This window comes from Protopterus annectens, chromosome 3.part0, assembly GCF_019279795.1.
Source record: "Protopterus annectens isolate FY-2018-M chromosome 3.part0, PAN1.0, whole genome shotgun sequence".
Taxonomy (NCBI): Eukaryota; Metazoa; Chordata; order Ceratodontiformes; family Protopteridae; genus Protopterus; species Protopterus annectens.
The window spans coordinates 1287457117-1287478980 of NC_056731.1; the positions used below are offsets into that span (position 1 = coordinate 1287457117).

General features: G+C 42.1%; 1 protein-coding gene across 1 annotated transcript in view; it reads right to left on the reverse strand.

Annotated features, from left to right (window-relative positions):
• Positions 1 to 21864, reverse strand: part of CDH2 (cadherin 2) — a 1080070-nt gene that overhangs the window by 291353 nt on the left and 766853 nt on the right. The window contains exon 5 of the mRNA XM_044065441.1: positions 1189 to 1344. Within this exon, the coding sequence (XP_043921376.1) occupies positions 1189 to 1344 (156 nt within the window). The remainder of the gene's footprint in view (positions 1 to 1188; positions 1345 to 21864) is intronic.

The following is a 21864-nucleotide window of genomic DNA, read 5'->3' on the forward strand; positions in this document are numbered from 1 at the left end:
TTCTTCAACTGGAATTTTGGAGATTGGTCTACTTTTTGTCTGCTTTTACTAATCTAATAGTCAGTTGTACAAAGCTCTCGGTGGGCATAGCTCAGAAGAACAAAGGTCTCCAGCTTCCACTGATTCAAGTAAGCCTAAAGACTCTAGCTGTACTTGCTAAAGATGTCTTCCTGAAACTGCTCAAAGATGACAGCTGGTACTACACAGAGTTTGCCTCTTGCATGCATACTTGTTAATTCATCTTTTCAATGACCTTGGAAATGGCTTCTCTATTTCCACTAATTGCACTTTGATGAGGTAACAAGTAGTTGAGTTCAACATGCTGAGATAAACTCCCAATCTTTGCCTTCTTATAGCACATCTCTACTGGTGTAGTTCATATGTTTACTGTGCCCAGGCAGTGATTTTGTTTTTAAAGCAGTTTCTTTTTTCTCTGCATTTGCATGACCATGGAGTTGGTTTACATAAGTAAGGCAGAGTGAAGTTCCCCACATGCAGGAGCATAAGGGCCTCCCCTTGCAAATTTGTTTTTGTAATGTTTTGCTGAGGTGAAGATTTGATAAATTGTTTTTAACGCCAGACTGCAACTTGTTGAAGCTCAAAAATATTGGTATTCAATCCCAAAGCTTCATTTTTTCATAGACAATACGAATAAACAATAACTGAGATACAATCAAGTATAAAACTCAAACAAGAGTTTCCAAAGATGGTAATTAATGTTGTCTGTAAGTATCCTGGAGGGTACTGAGGGGAGGACAGACTGGCATGTGATTGTGTCTTTCATTAAAAAAAAAAAAAAAAGAGTAATGACTCAATCAAGTCCTTCTTTCAAGAAGTATGTATCAAGCAGGACCATCAAAGAAAGCTCTCTCAAAGTCAGAATGGAGGGGAAGACATTCAACTTCTGATGCTTCTAGTGGATAACAAATTATTGTGCAGTAATAATCTTTTCAAAAATCATTTTGGGTACCACTGTGACATGCACACATTTTAAAAAGAGAATATATGTGAGAGTACAAAGGAATATACCCAACTATGCTATCCACTGTAGGGGACTCCAGTGACACAATGACCCTCCACTCCTGAGATAAGACAGCAGAGCTGCATATATATCAAAATAAATTAAGATGTCGTTACAGTAAACAAGAAAATACATAAAATGTAAAACAGCAACAAACAATAACTTACATTATAGTTGGGTCGCTCCTCCCGATCCAAAGGTGCATTCACAAACAGTTGGCCGGACACTGGACTAATACTAAACTTTGCAGTAGGTGGCTGGTCAGCTCCTGGCCCTGTCACACTGTATCTTAAGGAGCGGTTCTTATCGCGGTCAGACCTTATCTGTTCCGAAAAGAAAACAAGTTTTAGAAAAGAAGGAATGTTCATTACAATTTATCTCAAATATCAAAGTTCAACATATGAACTCGGATCTCATACTGACCTGTTGTAAATGAAATAGTAAACTCCAAGTTAAGACATTTAAAACCTTCAAAAGTTTAATGAACTACTTAATCATTTTCAATAGTGTTTAATGAACTACTTAATCAGTTTCAACAGTGTACTCATTTAGTAAGTCAAGCACTCAAGTTTTTAAATCTCCTTTATTTTAACTGGGGCAGCCTTTAGGCTTCTGCGGGCATGAATCCCCAACAGTCAGTACTTCAAAGGTGAACTACAAAGAACATTCATAATTACATACCCCATGCAATCTAGTCTTACACTCAAATACAACAGAGTAGCGAAATCATGAACAAGATAAAAGTGCAACCCTCATTTTAAGTGTTATACAATCATGTTGCAAACTGATTATGCAGTAAAATCATATTATATTAAAATGGTGTTTGTCACATTTCATCCTACCTAAACAGCAATTACACAAGCATTCTGTTTTATTCATAAAGAATACAATCATACATAAAGTCATTGTGTTCACTGTATAATATTTAAACTAAGATACACAATATCATACAAGGCAATCTAAAATTGAAAATAAAAACCTCCATTAACTGGATAAGCATAAATGAAAATGCTGCATATCAGCTTAAACTTCATCCAGATGCATAATAAACCTACAATCCCCAACTTAAAGACAACTACTCTGTAAAGCTTTGTTACCCCATCCAGACATCAGTGGTGACAACCCAAATGTCAGGAATACTGCAACAGTGATCAGTAGGACATCTACTGTTATGGTGAGTCCTTACATAACTGTACTTTCTGGTGCTCTGTTATCCTCGGCTAAAGCATTGTTGAGTTAGGAACTTGCCAGAACTGTAGATGTTGGGAGTACATTCACTGCTGCAGTTATCACTACTGGAATATTTTGCATGTAGGTAACACAAATGGCCACTCTGACTTCCACATCAGTACATTTCCACAAGGCTTTCATTAAATCCCTCTCACTACCACGTAAAGATGTTGATACAAGAAGATTCTCAAAGCAAGCATGCACAGGGTGGCTGGTAAGTACAAAAGGGATTCAGGATAACAAGCCTTGCAGGATGTCATAGACAATGTAGGATGTCATAGACAATTCCTGCCTTAGCTCTAGGGTTGACCTCCAGATTGTAATTTCTTGAGAATGTATGAAGTGAGGACTGCTTGCCCATGCCCACCTTATTAATGCATAAAAATCCTGCCCGTGCCTGTAACATGCAGCTTATATTAAAAATGTCTTTTCCATAACATTGTCACTATTTCACTTTAGTAAGGCCCACTACCCCTAACCTTAACATGCAGCTTACCTTAAAGCACTTTCCATAATACTACAACTAGACGAGAGAGTCCGGATACCAATTACAAACACGCGCGTATACGTAATCTATCCCTAACCTAACCTTTAACCTAACACTAAAGCACTCACACTTGCACATGCACATCCCCTTACCTAACCTTTACCATAACCCTAAATCACACACAATCAGACACACATACTAAATGTAGTCCCTTATCAAACCTTTACCCTAACTCTAAAGCATGTACACTTGTACAGAAACTCCCAGCCCCACCACTTATCTTTGTCAACCAACCAGAAGTCATCCAAAACAGCTTCACCCAAGGCCTTTTGCTCAACACGTAAAGCAGTCCACTTAAATCGCACTAATGAATGTAGACCAAGTGAACTACAACCCCCCCCCCCCCCCCCTTTGGCCGAAGTGTATGCTAATTTAATCAGAAATGCATTTTACAGTTTCGTCTAATAACATTTTAATTGACAAAAAATATTTTAAGCAGGAGACTATGGAATACTGGGGTCAAGTGAGTTTTTCCTCGCACATACATACACACACACACACACACATATACATACATATATATATATATATATATATATATATATATATATATATATATATATATATATATATATATATATATATATATATGGGTCTACTACCATAGATCAAAATTACACTATTTCGAAATACGTTAGTAGTGTCCCACTAACGCGAAAGTGCACTTCAATGAAAGTGCACTTTTGCGAAAGTCACTAAGTCGAACGGGACATTTCCTGCATTGTGGTGCGGTAGTAACGGACCTTAGGATTAGGGCTTTAGTTAATGATAGTGGATAGCTAGTAGGGCTATCCACTATCCTTAACCCAAGCTCTAACCCTAAGGTCTGTGACTACCGCACCACAGTACAGGAAATAGGTCCGTAACTACTGCTCAGTGGAGGAAATACAATTAAATATATATTATAGATATAGTATACATATGTGTGTGTGTGTGTGTCTGTGTGTGTGTGTATATATATATATATATATATATATATATATATATATATATATATATATATATATATATACATATATATATATATATATATTAGTAAAAAAAGGTATAGATATATAGAAATATATACACTGACAAACACAGTGTATGAATTTTCCTTAATCAAAGTGGTTGTTCATTCATTTTAAAAAGGTATGTTCTTGCATTTTAACAAATTCTCAAATAAAAGAAAGAGAGGAATGAATTAAACTCCCGCGGTGGTAGTGCTGCGGTAGCGTTGTTGCCTCACAGTTAGACGTTGCCCGTTCGATTCTCAGTTAGAGCGTCTTCTGTGTGTCGACATGCGTGAATGGCCGTTCCTTCATTGAAGTCTGTGCGTTAGGCCCGGCAGGCCAGCATGTGAAAATCTACTGCCAATCATTAGCTGACCGGAGTTCCGCTGTGACGACCCCTAACCGGGAAAAGTCGAAAGACACAAACAAACTATTACTTAGCATTCATAGTTATTTCCTAATTAGTCATCTTTATTTTTTGAGGCACCACACAAAACCTTGATTACAAGTTTAAGCTTTACTTTCTAAGTGATAATTCAATTTTTATACCAGTTCTTACTAGAAATCTACTATTTTCTGGAGTGGATCTTAGATTTTATACCAAATATTTTTAAAAGCCATTTAAATGTATTAGCTGTACAATAATTATGGTTATTTTATAACTTATTAACTATCCTTATTAGAGATCTACTGTTTTCTGGAGTGGATCTTAGATTTTATACCAAATATTTTTAATAGACATTTACATGTATTAGCTGTACACTAATTATGGTTATTTTACAACTTATTAACTATACAGCTTTTGTTTTTCCTTTCTCCAAATACAAGGTTTAATCAATAATCAAAAAAAAAAATGGGACTGTTTCAGTATGTAAAACTTAATAAGGCTTTCCATATTTGGGAATTATATCAGACTACAAAGAAAGTGAGTAGTGACAGGTGAGCAGCTGCCCCTGATGGAATATATGGTGGAAATGAGAATGGCTGGGGCAATAAAAAGGAGCTTATAAGTACTGCATACAGATATACACATGATAGATATAAAAATAAATGAGTGGAACTCAGACAGGATTATGAGAAAAAGGTTGGATGAACAAAATACAAAGGCTTGGTTCTACTATGAATCACTAAACTATACCATCTCAAGCATCGGAAAAAAAATGAAAAATAGTACCCAAAACACAGAATGGTGAAAAAACTAACTTTTTGCCTTTTTTGCAGGCTGCACACCCACTCCCTAAAGTATATACACCAACTCCATGGTTGCACCAACTCAAAGAAAGTAGAAATCTCTCAAAAGAAAGGAAGGATTGCCAGTGTATACTTACAAAATTGCACAGGCAATGATTTCCAAAGGAAAATAAAGTACAGTTTTGTACCTACCATAAATGTAGATGTTCGAAGATCCACATTGCTGCAGTCCTTACTTATGGGGTAGTCCGCTGTCCTCGGTCGGCCCGAATACCAAAGTATTAGGCTGACGTCGGTCATGGGCGCTTAGTTCTGACATCAGAGCGTCAGGGTATAAAGGCGCATGACCGACGTCATATCCTCAGTCTTTTCTTGCCCCAGATGTCAGAAGGCCAAACCAGAAAGGCCACAGCCAAAAACAGAATACCTCCCAAAAACATGCCCAACAACAACCATAACCTAAAGCATAACACCAAGTCTAACTACAGTGGGGAAGGAGGGAGGGTAAATTGGACTGCAGCAATGTGGATCTTCGAACATCTACATTTATGGTAGGTACAAAACTGTACTATGTTCTTCATCTCACATTGCTGCAGTCCTTACTTATGGGTAGAATCCCAAAGCAACGGGAAAGGGAGGATGGTAAAAATCATAAAGCATTAGGGGCCGCTAAAATGCCCTGTAAAATTGCAGTGGCAAATCCAGCCCTAGACTTAGAATAAAGAGGAAGGTGGTAATGTTTAGAAAAGGTATGCACTGAACTCCAAGTAGCTGCCTCCAAAATGTCTTTTGTAGCTACCCCCTTAGAAAGGCCGTAGAAGTAGCAGTAGCCCTAGTGGAATGAGGCCTGATTCCAGCAGGAATCTCCTTACCATGATGGGAATAACAGAAAGAAATACAAAACCCAATCCATTTAGAAATAGTTTGTTTCGAAACAGGTTTACCCTGTGAACCCAAAGCAAAAGAAACAAACAATTGCTGAGACTGTCTGAACTCTTTGGTTCTACTCAAATAATAATGCAACTGCCTGTGAATATCCAAAGTATGCAAAATTTTCTCCCCTTTATTTTGGGGGTTTGCATAAAAAGTAGGCAAATGAATAGTTTGATTTAAGGCCACACTAGAAACCACCTTAGGCATAAAGGAAGGATTAGTACGCAAAGATACCCTATCCTTATGAAAAATCAGGAAAGGCTCCACTGCCATGAGGGCCTGTAATTCAGAAACCCTTCTTGCAGAGGTAATGGCCAACAAAAAAGCAGTTTTCCATGACAAATACTTTAACTCGGCAGTAGCTGCAGGCTCAAAAGGTTGTAGAGTAAGTTTTTCCAACACAAAATTGAGATCCCAAGCAGGAGTAGGAGCTCTCATTGGGGGTCTTATATTCTTTGCCCCTCTAAGAAATTGCTTAAACCAAGGATGAGAGAACAAAGGAGGGTCACAATCATAGTGAGCAGAAATGGCTGCAGCATGGACCTTTATTGAGGAGAAAGACAAACCCTTGTCCAACAACTCAGTAAGATATTGAAGAGCAACACTTAAATCAGGTTTGGAGACATCAAAGTCCTTTCCTTTGCTCCAAATAAAAAATCTCCTCCATTTATCAGCGTAAACTTTCCTGGTACTAGGCCTCCTGGCCTCCAAAATAACATTCAAAACTTGTTGTGGAAGCTGAGACCCTCCAGAGTCTAAAACAGAATATGCCAGGCTGTTAGATGTAGAGACTGAATCTTGACATTGAGGAAGTGACTGTCCTCTTGTGACAAAAGGTGCGGAATCAAAGGCAGAGGCCATGGAGGTTCTCGTACTAAGCTCCTCAGTAGTGGGTACCAGTGTTGTCGAGGCCAATCCGGTGCTATCAAAATCATGGTTGGCTTGTCTTGTCTGGCCTTCAAGAGTACCTTGGGAAGAAGAGGCAGAGGTGGAAAGGCATATACATGCAGATTGTTCTAAGTGAATGATAGAGCGTCCACCTTCCAAGCTGTGTGATGAAACATTTTTGTGCAAAACTTTGGCAACTGGTAATTTAGTGGAGAAGCGAACAGATCTATGTCTGGAGTTCCCCATAACACTGTCAACTGTTGAAATACATGAGGATCCAATTTCCATTCGTGAGGATCCACTATTTGTCTGCTCAATACATCTGCTAAGGAGTTCTGTGCTCCTGGTAGAAACCTTGCCTGAAGATTGAGGTGTAGATTGAGAGCAGTTTCCCACAGAATCATCGCTTGCCTGCAAAGAGGGTAAGAATGGGTTCCCCTGCTTGTTGATGTACCACATGACAGTAGTGTTGTCTGTTTGAATCAACACCTGCCCTGGGTGAAGTAAATCTTTGAAAGCCATCAATGCAAACTGGACTGCTAACATTTCCTTCAAGTTGATATGCAAATGTTGGAGTTTGACAGGCCACGTGTTTTGCACCCATTTTCCATTGAGGTGTGCTCCCCAAGCCTTGTCCGAGGCATCTGTCGTTAGAATTTGACTCGCCTCTGGCCGGGTCACAGAGAGTCCCTTGTTTAGGTGACATTCCTGAGCCCACCACAAAAACTCCTTCGAATGCAAGGTATTATCTGAATGACAGTGTCTAGATCTTGGCAGTGCTGTGTCCATACATTTTGAGATACCATTGAAGCTTCCTCATATGCAATTTGGCATTGGGAAGCACCAGAATACAAGATGCCATGAACCCCAAGGCTTGAAGGACTGTCCTTGCAGTCAGCCTGGACCGTAGAGACATTTGATGGAAATAAAGAGAAAGGCTTCTTTGTTTGTCCGGGGTCAAAAGGCCATCTGGGAAGCTGTATTCAGTCTCACACCCAGAAAGCACATGTCCTGAGAGGGTACTAGACTGGACTTTGTTTCGTTCACAGAATACCCTAGGCATCTTAACACTGCCATCACATACTGTAGATGATGAAGAAGTTCGTCCTTTTCTTGTGCAATAATCAGGCAATCGTCCAAATAAGGATAAATCTGTATTCCTCTTAGTCTGAAAAATGCTATCACTGGAGCCAGAACCTTTGTGAACACTCTGGGCGCAGTAGATAAGCCAAAGGGCAATGCAGAGAACTGATAATGTAAATTTCCAGCCCGAAAACGCAGGTACCTCCTGCAACTGGGCCTGATAGGAACATGAAGGTAAGCCTCTTTGAGGTCCAGAGTAACCATCCAGTGATCTTTTCCCAACAGAGGTAAAAGTTGTTGTAAAGTCAGCATCTTGAACCTTGGAATGTCCAGGTAAGTGTTGAGGAGAGATAAATCCAAAATTGGTCTCCACGTGTTCCCTTTCTTTGGAACTAGAAACAGGCGAGAATAAAATCCTAGTCCCACTTCTGACAGAGGAACTGGCTGTATAGCTCCTAGTTGAAGAAGTAAAGAAATTTGTCTGCGAGCCTCTATCCTTTGCCGAGGAGGGACGTCTGGCATGCCTTTGAAAGAAGGCATGGTATGGAAATAGAACTTGTAACCTCGGTTTATAATGTCCAATACCCATTTGTCCTGGGTGACTAAATGCCAGTTTTGCTTGAAAAGAGCCAACTTTCCTCCTAAAGGAGCTGCCAGGCAAGAAGAATCTGGCAGCTGAAAATGTAGGTCATTGGGCCTGTTTACGAAAGGACTGGCCCCTGCCCTCACCAGCAGATTGAGCAGGCGAACTCCATTGTCTCGGCCTGAAAGTACTCTGAGCTCTGCCCCTACCACGCCTAGATCTACCCCTAGACTGAGAATCAGAAGAAGGGTACGTCCACCCCTTAGTAGGCCAATTTCTACTAAACTTTGGAGGTTGTACCTGCAATAAATCTTTAACAGTCTGCATAGACTTAGCCTTGTCTTCCATTTTCTTTAAGACTGACTCCACAGGAGGACCAAACAAAACTTCAGACTGTAAAGGGGCATCCAGAATTCTAGACTTAACATGCTCAGACAAATTCTGATCCTTAAGCCAGGCGTGCCTACGAATAACTGAACCAGTGGCAGCCACCCTGGAAGAAGCCTGTAAAGCATCAAAACCACATTGCAAAGAGTGCTTACCCACCTGTTCAGAAACATGCACTAAATCCTGCAATTCTTTACACTCTATGCCCTCTGCCAAAGCATCTACTTTAGACCTTAGCTGAGAAAGGAGGAAATTCTGATACTTCAACATATGAAACTGGCAGTTCAAAGCTCTCATTGCTAAAGTAGAAGAGGTATACACCTTCTTACCCCATCTATCCAAAGCTCTAGCTTCCTTATCCAGAGGAACCGGATTCTTAACAACAGAGGCTCTAACACCCTTAGGCCCCTGACTAATAGTTTCTGGGTCCGCCCTGGGACTCTTATACAGATATTTATGAGCCTCAGGCACCCTGTAATACCTGTCCGGTTTAACTGGGGCAGGAGGCACAGAATCTGGATTAAGGGAAGCTTCCGAAAAAACATCCGAAACAACATCCAAAACCGGAGGTATAGCTAAGGGTCTATGCTGTGGTAAAAACAAGAACTCCCTAAGTCTCTTCCGTGAATCAGAGTAATCCTGTCCCTCCCACTGAAAATGCTCCCTCATGGAATGCAGAGTTTCTGAAAATGAAAAATCCTCTGGAGGAGAAGCAGAAGGAGTGGAATCCTCAGCATCAGAATCAGAATAAGGAGTGAAATCTTGAATGTCTTCAGCAGAAGACTCTGAATCATCTGAGGCCTGCCCCAAACGTTCCAACTCTGGCTCCATCCTGGGCCTTTTATCAGGAGGGGGAATAGAACCTCTAATTAAAGTAATCAAATCCTCTGCCATTTTAAGCATGTGCTTTTTAGGCACAGACCCTGAAGAACCAGAACTGACACCAGAGGAAGGCAAGACAGACCTGCCCTTAGAAGGAGCCTTAGAAACAGTAGCAGAAGGCCTAACCACCTTAGGCATAGAAGGGAGAATAGTAACCTGAGAGGCCCCTTCAGCCTGACCTGCCTCCTGAGAGGCCACATCCTGTAAAATCAAAGTTTCCCCCTGGGACTCAACAGAAACTTCAGCCGGATCCACCTGTTCAGCTGTAGCTTCTAAAGGTCCGGCGTCCAAACGGACGAATCATCCTGCCTAGGCTTTAAAGATTTGTCTTTGCGCTTCTTAGTAGAAGCAGGCCGGAACATCCGGCGGCATATTATAATTACACCTCTTGCCAAAGACTAACCTAGCGCAATCTAACCTCCGTTTTATAGTGCGCTTATTAAACCTAGCACAAAACCGACACCCGACTACGTGCTCGGTCCCAAACAAGGAATACAAAGCGAGTGGTAATCCCTATGCGGTATCTGTTTCCCACAAGAAATACAATTATTCACTTTTTCTGACATCCGGTAAGTAACTGAGGCAAGAAAAAACAAAAATATTCCCCAACGGGGTACTTAGCCCAACTTGGTATCGGTCTGAAACTCCGAAAACGAAAAATTTCAGAACGCCGAACGGCACTTGCAACGCTGCTTTTGCATCGGACCATGCGGCAAAAAAGACTGAGGATATGACGTCGGTCATGCGCCTTTATACCCTGACGCTCTGATGTCAGAACTAAGCACCCATGACCGACGTCAGCCTAATACTTTGGTATTCGGGCCGACCGAGGACAGTGGACTACCCCATAAGTAAGGACTGCAGCAATGTGAGATGAAGAACATCAACCAACATGATGTTCCTCTGCATCTTTTTCTTAGGGCAACTGATTCTTGAGGAATATCACCTCAATCACCTGTAGAAGAGCCAAAAGGATCAATGAGGAAAGTGTGCAGAGCTTTGAAATACATAACTAAATCAAAAAGGTTTAGTGTAACTTCATCGAAACGCCTGCATAGACATTTTTTTATACCCTGAGTAGATTGAAAAGGGTCTTTCCGCAGGTTCAGAGTAAGAGATGGAGGTGTGTGAGGAGTGAGAGAGAGAAACCGGAGCTTTACTTTTTTGGGAATGTGCGGAGCTGACTGAGTTAAAAGATGCATTGCCAGGTTCTAAATCATTTTGAGTGAATATCTCTTCCAAAAACTCAGAAAGCAAATCATGTTTCTCCCCGACTACTAGTCAGATAAACTCCCACTGAAAAGGATATAGGCGGCCATTCTCCTCTCTTACTCTTGTAAGGATGGTCTGCACACAAGCCTCAATGCCAGCTCTATGGAGTACAGGGATAAATAAATCCCAGAATGCAATACAGACAACCCAAGTTCAAAATTCATCTCAGATGCTGGAATATCAGGGTGGAGAAGAGTGGAAGAGAGCAGCTAATGGCAGCTTGCCCATCCTGAGGGTGTGGTCAGCTGGCTGCCAGCATGCAAGTGGACGATTGCCATGCACTCCATATGGCCAGGACTGGGAAACTTAGCTTGCTTCTGCCAAGTTGTGAGGGCAGCCCTTTGTATCATCTGTGAACGCATGCACAGTTTAGGGAACACTGCAGTTTGACACTGTGGTGATGACCATGCTCTCATCAGTCACAAAGGGTAAGAGGAACTTAAAAGTAAGAAGCCGTGATAGGTGCCTTCATGATGGCTTCAGGAAACTAGCTTTACAAATGGCCAAGGATTAGCTCTCAACCTGTGGGGAACATATGAGGCAGTAAGTTGCCAAGAGGGCTGATGGTTGGCAAGTGGGACAAATCGAACACACACACACACACACACACACACACACACACACACACACACACACACACACACACACACACACACACACACACACACACAAAACATGTACTGACAGTCATGTACCAGCCATTACGTTTATTGTACTTTTGAACTATATTGCATAACACTGGATAATCCAACAATAACATTTCATCTGAGAATTACATCTAGTTCTTCATCGACTTTATAAACCACTTGCCCTGGAGAAGGTACTGTCAGCAGTAAACTGACGAGGACAGACTACAATTCCTAATCCCAGTAACACTGTCCAGTTTATCCTGTGAGATTCCCCAGATACTGCCAGGGAAGCTGAAGAATGTAATCCCCTGATAATGCCCTTAGTATGGCCTGGGGCCTCCTCGCAGTGGCTCAAGCCCTATACACATCTCCTAAATGGACCCAGACACCTTTTTCCAATATGTCCCAACAAACATAACTGAATTCCATTAACCCACAGGAGTAGAGGCTGCCCTCTGAGACCCCACCCCCAGATTACTAAGCTCCTCATTCCTTCATGTGAAATGAGCTCAGCTACCCTGTGAATGAATTTAACTTCTGCCACTAGTATCCACAACCTCATTCTGTCAGTCACTACCCAAATCTTAAGTCACAGGTGACAATGGAAATATAGAATGACGAGCAAACTGATAGCTTTAACAATTTCTCTCTTTATGACCACGTGCCAGTAAACTCCTCTAGTATTGTCACAGTTGCACTCATCAAGTAGTCAGTGTCCCAATCAACCTAAACTCATGAACAAGACTCTATGACACAAATTCCTCCACTTGAAGCTGTTTCACTTCACCTGCAAATAACAATCTACTCTTTCTGGGCAAAGAACCAAGACCCCTGGTTTGTAGGTAATGACTTTCACCCCAATCACTTCATTCTCACCACAGAACTATTACAGTGCAAGATGGGTATTGCAATCACCTGAGGTTAGGAATAATTTACCTCTTATAAACAAAAAAGATACAGCCCTCATGTCCCCAAACTGGATATTCTCCAGACTGCATCTTGAAAGCCACTCCTTAAAATTCACAGAAAGAAGGAAAGGCAAAAACATACCCCTGAGAGAGTACTTAATCCCCTTAATCACATTTAACTAAATGCAGAAAATGCAGATACAACATTTGCTCTTCAAAGCCAAGTACTAGAATACTGTTCTGCAGTAACACCTCCCACACCACATTTTGGGATACTCAGTCATATGTGTTCTCCACATCCACCAGCAACCCCGCTAATAGCTGTGCAAGGACCGTGCCGAATCACCATTAAACGGACAAAATGGAATGCACATTAGACTGTTCCTCCTGAATTACAGGCTTGATCAATGGACAAAATAGTTCCAGCAACATGGCACAGACTTTCCCTGGGGAAAATGAGAAGTGTGATCCTTCTCCAACTGGAATGCACCCCTCTGGTCCCCCATTTTTGAAATGGCAACCACCACCCCCTTTTAACAATATGAGATATTGCCCCTGCTTTCCATGAAATATTGAAAAAGAATGTTAACCACAATATCTAAACACTGACACCTTCAGTATACATACAGTGCAACCGACCGATCTGGTGACTGTTATGTCTAATCAACAACGTCTAGTTCTCTGCTCACTTTGTCACTCCATTTTTTCTTGGATGAAAGATTGAAGAAGGAAGATGAACCAGCCAGTGATACTGCCAAGTGTGATTAGGCCTCAAAGCTTCTACAGTGTGGGTACAGCAAAACAGATTAATCACTGCACTGACCTCATCTACAAAAATAGATTCAGTTCCACCAGCTGCTTCTGGTACTGCCTCTTCAGAGGACAGAACATCCACTGGATTTATGACTTTGCCAAAGTGTTTTTCCCCTCTTAACAATATCTAACTTGTGGTCATCATTTTCTATCTTTGCTAAGAATAGGCTGGGCAAAGTCCATGTCACTTTCCTGGGACACCAGGTAGTTGGCACAAAACTTTTTAAGGCCATCCAAAAAAAATTCTCCATGACCTTATTAAAATTCTTCACAGTCACTTGAATATGATAATTAAGAACTCTAAAGGCCAGAATGGAGGACATATAAACCATTTTCCCCACTCTGTCCACTGCCTTGCTGTACTTATCTGAATAAAGACCACTGGCAGCAAGCAGTAACTTAGAGGGTTTCTCCATTGATATGGAAAAAACAGAAGGGGTCTGCCATAGTCTTTGTACAGAAATTTCTAGTCCTCAGGTACCTTATAATACCTGTCAGGACTTTCAGGTGCTGGTGGCTGGGAGTCTGGTGCAGTGGAAATGGATGCACAATCATCCAGGAAAGCCACCAGAAAGTACAGTTGTGTAAGGACTCACCATAACAGTAGAGTCCTACTGATCATTGTTGCGGTATTCCTGACATTTGGGTTGTCACCACTGATGTCTGGATGGGGTAACAAAGCTTTACCTTTCTTAGGCTGTACATCTGATGCATATCAGCTTGCATGTGTAGGGATAGACAGATGTATGTACGAACATGGAACTTCAGACTATCTCCAAGCCAGAGGTTTGAAGACTACTGACAGAGCAGACTTGGTCAGATAGGAGAGGCGTAGCTCGAACAGGTAAGAAAACTCCCCTCTCCCATGCAAAGGAGCACAGATTACATCAAAAGGAGGACAGGAATAGGCATACTGAAGTGATATATAGAGCAGGGGATGGAGGGTGGGTGACTAATTAGGAAATAACTATCTGTAGGACTATCTGTAGTGATCTGTAGGACATCTACTGTTAGGGTACGTTCTTAAACAACTGTACTATGTCCTGACTGATATCACTGTTGCAGTATTCCTGACATACAGGTGACTCCTAGAGCTGAGGGAGGAAGGAAGGGTGGTAGGCTACTGAGCAGAAAAGATGCCAAGCAGTCTGAACAGCACTGCCTAGCAAAAGCTGCCCTGAACCTGGAGAAAGCGTCAATTCTGCAGTTCTTGGTAAATGTGTAGAGAGGACCAAGTGGCCACCTCAAAGATAACTTGGGAGTCTATTCCTTGGTGAAATGCCCCTGAAAAAGCTACTGCCTTAGTGGAATGTACTTCGGACAGGAAGGCAAGGTCTTACCATAGTACTAATAGCAGAAAGAGCTATCCAGAGAAATCTATGCAATGGTTTGTTTGTAGACTGCTTGGCCCAGCTTAGGACTCATGAATGATACAAACAGCTGGTCAGTCTTTCTGAAGGATTATTTTTTTTTGTCCACATAAAATCAGAGTTGCCTGTGAATGTCCAGGCAATACATGATCCCCCCCCCCTTTTGTGGATTGGAAAAGGAAGTGGGTAGATGGATAGCCTGATTGAGGGAGAGCTCCTCACTACCTTAGGCATGAAGGATAGATTAGCCCTGAGAGTCACCTTGTCCTTGTGAAAAATAAGAAAAGAGGGGATAGCTATGAGACTTTGTAACTAAGAAACTCTCCTAGCAGAAGTAACAGACAAGAGAAGGATCGTTTTCCAACTATAAAATTTTAGAGAAGCCAAAGATGCCGGTTCAAAAGGAGGCAGTGTGAGCTTTTCAAGCACAAAATAAAGATCCCACAGGAAAGCGACGAGTTTCCTTGCTGAGTTAAGATGCAAGACTCACCTGAGGAAAATCTGGATCTTCTCCCTACACGTAAGTGGAAGGCTAAGAAGGAGGCAAGCACTGATAGCTGACAGCTGAGCTTTTCATTGAAGAGAAGGCCAAACCTGATCAAAGCAGTTCATAGAGATATTGTAGTACAGCAGGAACTTGAGATAAGAGTGTTTCCTGACTAAGTTTGCTGTACCAATAGGAAAATCTTTTCCATTTAGTTCTGTAAGATTTTCTAGTAGAGAACAACCTCCTTAGAGAAGAAGCATTTTTCAGAATTAAAATCTTATCATCCATAGGGTCAAGTTTAGAGATGGAAGATGTGGATGGAGCAGCAGACCTTTTTGCTGAGTTATCAAATCCTGTTGAAGAGGTATTTTTCTGTAATTTCCCTTTGTCAGAAGAAAAAGCAGGCGAAATGAATGCTGCCTCAGCCAAAAGGGTGCCAGTAATATTAGTTTTGGTGCTTCCTTTGCGCCTTGAGAACATTGTTTTGGAAGAACAGGTAGAGGAGGAAAAGCACACAGGAACTTCCCTGTCCACTGGAAAGAAAAGACATCTGTCCTCCAAGCTGTGGGACAAAGGTCTCTGGTGCAGAACTGGGAGAGCTGATTTTTAGTTGGTGACGCAAACAGGTCTATCTGAGGAGTACCCCAATGAAGAGTGATGATCCAGGAAACCTGTCTGTTCAACATCCATTCATGGGAGTCCTCCAGGGAGTGGCTTAGGGAGTCTGCTAGCACATTGTCCTAAGATGGAATGTATGTGGCTGTGAGTATGACATCAGTCTGGATGGCCAGGTTCCATGCCTCCTGTGTTAGTCTGCACAGTTAGTAAGACCTGGTGCTTCCCTGCTTTTTATGAACCCCATGACTGTGGTGTAGTATGTGTACAGTAGGAGTGACACATGTTTCCAAAGGTGGGTGAAGGTCCAAAGAGCTAAAAGAGGAGCCCTCATTTCCTTCATATTGATATGTTCCTTCAGGAACTGAGATTACCATTTGCCCTGCACTCTGTGTGATCCTGCCCATGCCCTAGGAGCCCTTGTAATGAAGGAGGTAGGTTTTAGATGTGTAATTCCTAAGGTATCTATTAGAATCTGCCTACAGTCTTCCATAGTCTTACCCTGGTCTTGAAGAGTTTTGTAGAGATTGGCAGCCTGAGGACCAAACAGTAAGTCTTTGTCCAAGGGTGAATCTAGAAGTTTTGATCTGAAATCCTGAGGGATAGGCTAAATGCAAAGCTATGCATATCTGCAAATCACATATCCAGTGACAGCTGCCTTACAAGAAGCATCCTTAGCATTGTAACTACACTTAATACTGTGTCTGGCTATTTGAGTGGCCTGGGATAGTAGGCTCTGCATTTGTTGTTTTGAGTCTGCTCTAGGAAGGTCCAGCATAACTTTGTATAAGGAATGCAAGACACATATCAAGTATGTTGTCACTTGAGTCTGGTAGTTAACTGCCCTAAACACAAGGGTAGCAGATGTAAACCTTCTTTTCCCATCTATCTAAAGTCCTATCTTTGTCTCTAGGTAAGGCATTAGCACTGGGCAGAAGCTTAGAGGGTTCATCTGATGAGAGAGAGATATTGCAAAGGGGTCTGTCACTGGATTTCTGTGTAAATATTTTAGGTCATCAGGCACCTTGTAAAACCTGTCTAGTGTTTTAAGAGCTAGTGGATGGGAATTAGGTGCAGAAAAGGTGACTTGAAAAGTGTCCTGCAAAGATTCAATGACAGGACAAACTGGAGAATGGGCAGGGGTATCCATTTCCAAAAGCTAATACCTCTTTTGAACATTAGAAATTTGACTGGATTGCCATTCTAAGTGTTTCATCATGTTCTGCATAGTCTCCCCACTGGAAGCTTCCTCAATAGAGAGGAATTAGGTGACAGGAAGTTATCTTCATCAGAAGAGATTTATCCTGGAGAATATAGCTGAGAGGAATAGTCTAGTGAATGGTCAGAATCATAGGCCTGTTCCTCCTCAGAGAAAGAAAGAAACCAAAGCAGGTTTTTGAGGCATAGCTTGTGTCTGTGGAAATCTGAAGGAGGGAGGTTTCAGAGACATAACAGCTTTGATCAACCTCCATGAGAAATATAGCCACTCCTTCTTCCTAGCTGTTGAGGGAGAGGCTACATGCCTACTCTTCTATTTTTTCTTTTTGGGCATGATGTCTGCCTGGATGAGTCATGGTGGTTTAGAACAGTACAGTTATGTACACTTACCATAAATGTAGATGTTCGAGTGTATTACTGTTGCAGTCATTACATTTGGGTAATCTGCTTGCAGGTTTCCCTTAGTCGGCCTGATTAACAAAGTCTTGGGTCCTGCATCAGTTGCTGTCCCTTCTTCTATGACGTCAGGTCGTCAAGGGTATAAAACATGCAGCCGACGCCATTACATCAGTTTTTCTTGCCCCAGATGTCAGGTGCCCCCTAATGGGGAGCAATTAAACATAAAAACACAAAGGTATACCTCCAACAAAAAAGCAAATACACCAAAAAGGTTTTTAAGCATAGTAAAGGAAAGCAGAGGTATAGCCAAAAGAAGTTAGGGGGAAGGAGGGAGGGTAACCAGGCCTGCAACAGTGAATACATTCGAACATCTACATTTATGGTAAGTTTACACAACTGTACTATGTTCTTTGTGTTTCATTGTTGCAATCATTACATTTGGGTTGATTCCCAAACCTATGGTTGGGAGGAGGAGTTTAGATAGCATTAGGAGCAGCTATAAGGCCCTGCAAGATTGCAGTGGCAAAGCTAGCTCTGGATTTAGAGAAAATTGGCAAATGGTAATGCTTGGTGAAAGTATGTACAGAACTCCAGGTAGCAGCTTCTAGAATGTCCCTGGTAGGACCGCTTCTGATAAAGTCTGTAGAAGTAGATGCAACCCTGGTGGAGTGAGGTCTGATCCCCTGGAGGATAGGTTTTCCATGGTGCTTATAGCAGAATGAATGCAATGGCTTATCCATTTAGAAATGGTTTGTTTTGAAAAAGCCTTCCCTTCTGCCCCTGCAGCAAATGCTACCAGCAGTTGTTCAGATTTTCCTTGAGGTTTAGTCCTGTCCAAGTAGAATCTAAGTTATCTGTGCACATCCAAGGAATGCAGAATTCATTCCCCTTTGTTCTGTGGATTGGGAAAGAAGGTTGGCAAATGAATGGACTGATTTAGAGCCACACTGGATACCACCTTGGGCATGAAGGATGGATTGGTTCTGAGAGATACCCTGTCCGCATGAAAGATGATGAAAGGCTCCACTGCCATAAGGGCCTGTAATTCAGATACCCTTCTAGCTGAAGTGATTGCTAAAAGGAAAGCTGTTTTCCAAGAAAGACATTTTTAGTCTGCAGTAGCAGCTGGCTTGAAAGGAGGGAGAGTGAGTTTCTCCAATACAAAGTTAAGGTCCCAAGCTGGGGTTGGAGCTCTCCTGTGTGGTCTCAAATTTTTAGCCCCTCCGAGGTACTGCTTGAGCAGTGGATGAGAGAAGAGGGGAGGTTCTGTGTTATAATGAGCTGAAATGGCTGAGGTGTGGATTTTAATGGAGGAAAAAGGCAGGCCCTTGTGAAGCATCTCAGTTAAGTATTGTAAAATCTGAGATAAATTGGGTGCTGCTGTGCTCATCACTTAAGATTGGTTCCAGGCACAGAATCTTTTCCATTTTTCAGCATAAGATTTTCTAGTACTAGGCCTCCTTGTCTCTAAGATGACATCCAACACAGGTTTGCTGAGGAATGGCAAGGGAGAATTTAAGTAACTAGCCAGGCTGCAAGGTTCAGTGTTGGAAGCTGAGGATGCAGAATCTGGTTCTCCTGCTGAGACAGCAGGGAAGGAGTCTGAGGCAGGTACCATGGAGATAACCATGACACACTGCGCAGGAGGGGGGTACCAGTTTTGGCACAGCCAGTCTAGAGCAATCAAGATCATCCTTGGTCTTTCCTGTTTAACTTTTAGTAGTACTTTGGAGAGCAGAGGCAGCGGGGGGAAGGCACAGACTGATAGTTTTTTCCAGCTGAAGGACACAGCATCCACTTTCCAGGCTTGTTTGTGGGGAGTCCTTGTGGAAAATTTGTTCAATTGGTAGTTCTGGGGGGAGGCAAACAGGTCTATATCCAAGCTCCCTCATTTGCTTGTCAACATGTTGAAAATCATTGGTTCCAGTTTCCACTTGTGTGGGTCCATAAGGTTTCTGCTTAGTCCGTCTGCCAGTGTATTTAACTTTCCTGACAGGAATTGAGCTTGTAGGTGCACTTGGTAGCTCAAGGCTGTGTTCCACAATGCCATGGCTAGTCTGCAGAGGGGGTAAGAATGTGTACCCCCCTGCTTGTTTATGTACCACATAACCGTGGTGTTGTCCATCTTTACCATTAGTTGTCCTGGAAGAATTTAGTCCTTGAAGGCTGTCAGGGCATTCTGTACAGCTAACATTTCTTTTTGATTGATATACAGGTGCATTTGACTTGGGTTCCAATTGCCCTGAATGCACTTCCCTGCCAGGTGAGCCCCCCATGCATAGTCTGATGCATCTGTTGTTAGGGTTTGGGTGGCAGGGGGTGGTGTGAAAGGGAGTCCCTTGTTTTGGTGGCAAGTTTCTGCCTACCAAAGGAACTCTAGGCGTACGCAAGGTATGATATGAATCATTGTTTCTAGGCTGTAAGAATGTTGACTCCATAGCCTTTTTAGATACCACTGTAGTTTAGTCATATGCAGTCTTGCATATGGAATTAGAAGAATGCAGGATACCATGAACCCCAAGGCTTGCAGTATTTGTCTTGCAGATAGCAGGGATTTTGTGGACACTTGTTTGAAGTAGGTTGTCAAATGAGTTTGCTTTTCCGGCGTGAGGTAAGCCATCTGGGAAGTTGTATTCAAGCTTGCTCCCAGGAATGTAATTTGTTGACAGGGTACTAGTTGTGATTTCTTTTTGTTTATGGTGTACCCCAGACAAGTTAGAACCCTTTTTACAAACGCCAGATGATTCAAAAGTATGTCCTGGCTTTCTGCCTGAATTAGACAATCATCCAGATAAGGGTAAAATGCAATCACTGGAGCTAGGCACTTTGTGAATACCCTGGGCGCAGTAGATAAGTCAAAGGGCAGTGCAGAGAACTGATAGTGTGTGTAGCCTGCTTTGGAGTGTAGGTATTTTCTGCAAGATTCCCTGATTGGGATGTGCAGGTATGCTTCTTTTAGATCTAGTGCTGCCAACCAGGTGTCTTTGCCTAGCATAGGAAGTAATTGGTGAAGACTGAGCATCTTGAATTTTGGAATCTCCAGAAATGTGTTTAGAGTAGACAGGTCCAGGATAGGACACCATGAATTGTCTTTTTTGGGTACCCAGAAAAGTCTCAGCTAGAAACCTTGTCCCTTTTCCTCTTCTGATACCAGTTGAATAGCCCCCATGCTTAAGAGATAAAGTACTTGTTTTTGGGCCTCTGCCCTCTGATTTGGGGGTAGGTCCCGCCACCCGCTTGGTGTTGGCAACGTGTGGAAGTGAAATCTATATCCCTGGGACACTACATTTAAAACCCATTTGTCCTGGGTAATGAGTTCCCAATTCTTTGCATGAAGAGCAATCTTTCCCCCCAAAGGGGCAGTCAATTGATAAGTACTTGGAAATTTTAAAAATAAGTCATTGAGACAGTTTACCATAAAAGGGAGTCTTATTATTCCCAGATTTGGAAGTGGAGGCCCCCCACTGCTTAGTTCTGTGTGTCCCCTGGGACTGAAACCTGGGTTTTTTGCTGTGTCTGGGTTTGGCTTGAGAAGACCTGGAAGGGGCTGGAAAGGACCAGTTCTTAGAAGGCCAGTGTCTACTAAATCTAGGAGGCTGAACTTACAAAAAATCTTTAACAGTTTGCATAGATTTAGCTTTATCTTCCATCTTTTTAAGTACTTCTTCAGCCTTGTTGCCAAACAGACAGTCCTGATTTAAAGGAGCATCCAACAATTTAGCTTTAACATGATCAGGCAAAGATTGCTCCTTAAGCCAAGCATGCCTTCTAAGCACAGACCCAGTAACAGCAGCACTGCAAGAGGCCTCTAAAGAATCAGAACCACATTGCAAATTATGTTTTCCAACTTGTTCAGCAGAATGCATTAAATCCTTTAAGTCTTTATTTTCCACACAATCAGGAATCAACATCATTTTCTGTTTAAGAAGTCCAATAACATGTTGCTGATATTTTAACATATGAAATTCGCAGTTTAAAGCTCTAATTGCCAAGGTTGCTGAAGTATAAATATTTTTACCCCATCTATCCAGCGCCCTGGAGTCCCTATCAGAAGGGGTAGGATTTTTAGCAGTAGAAGCCTTAATGCCCTTGGGTCCCTGTGAAATAGTGTCTGGATCTGCAATAGGATTTTTAAAAAGGAACTTATGAGACTCAGGGACCCTGCAGTATCTGTCAGGTTTACTGGGAGCAGGAGGCAGGGAATCAGGGGCCAAACTGGATTCCGAGAAAGCATCATCAACAATGTCTAGTACAGGAGGAACAGCTAAAGGCCTATGCTGAGATGGAGAAGGAAATCCCTAAGCCTCTTTTTTGAATCAGAAAATTCCTGGCTTTCCCAGTGAAAATGCTCCCTCAGAGTATGTAAGGTTTCCCCAAAAGAAAAATCCTCAGGAGGGGAAGCAGAGGGAATAGAGT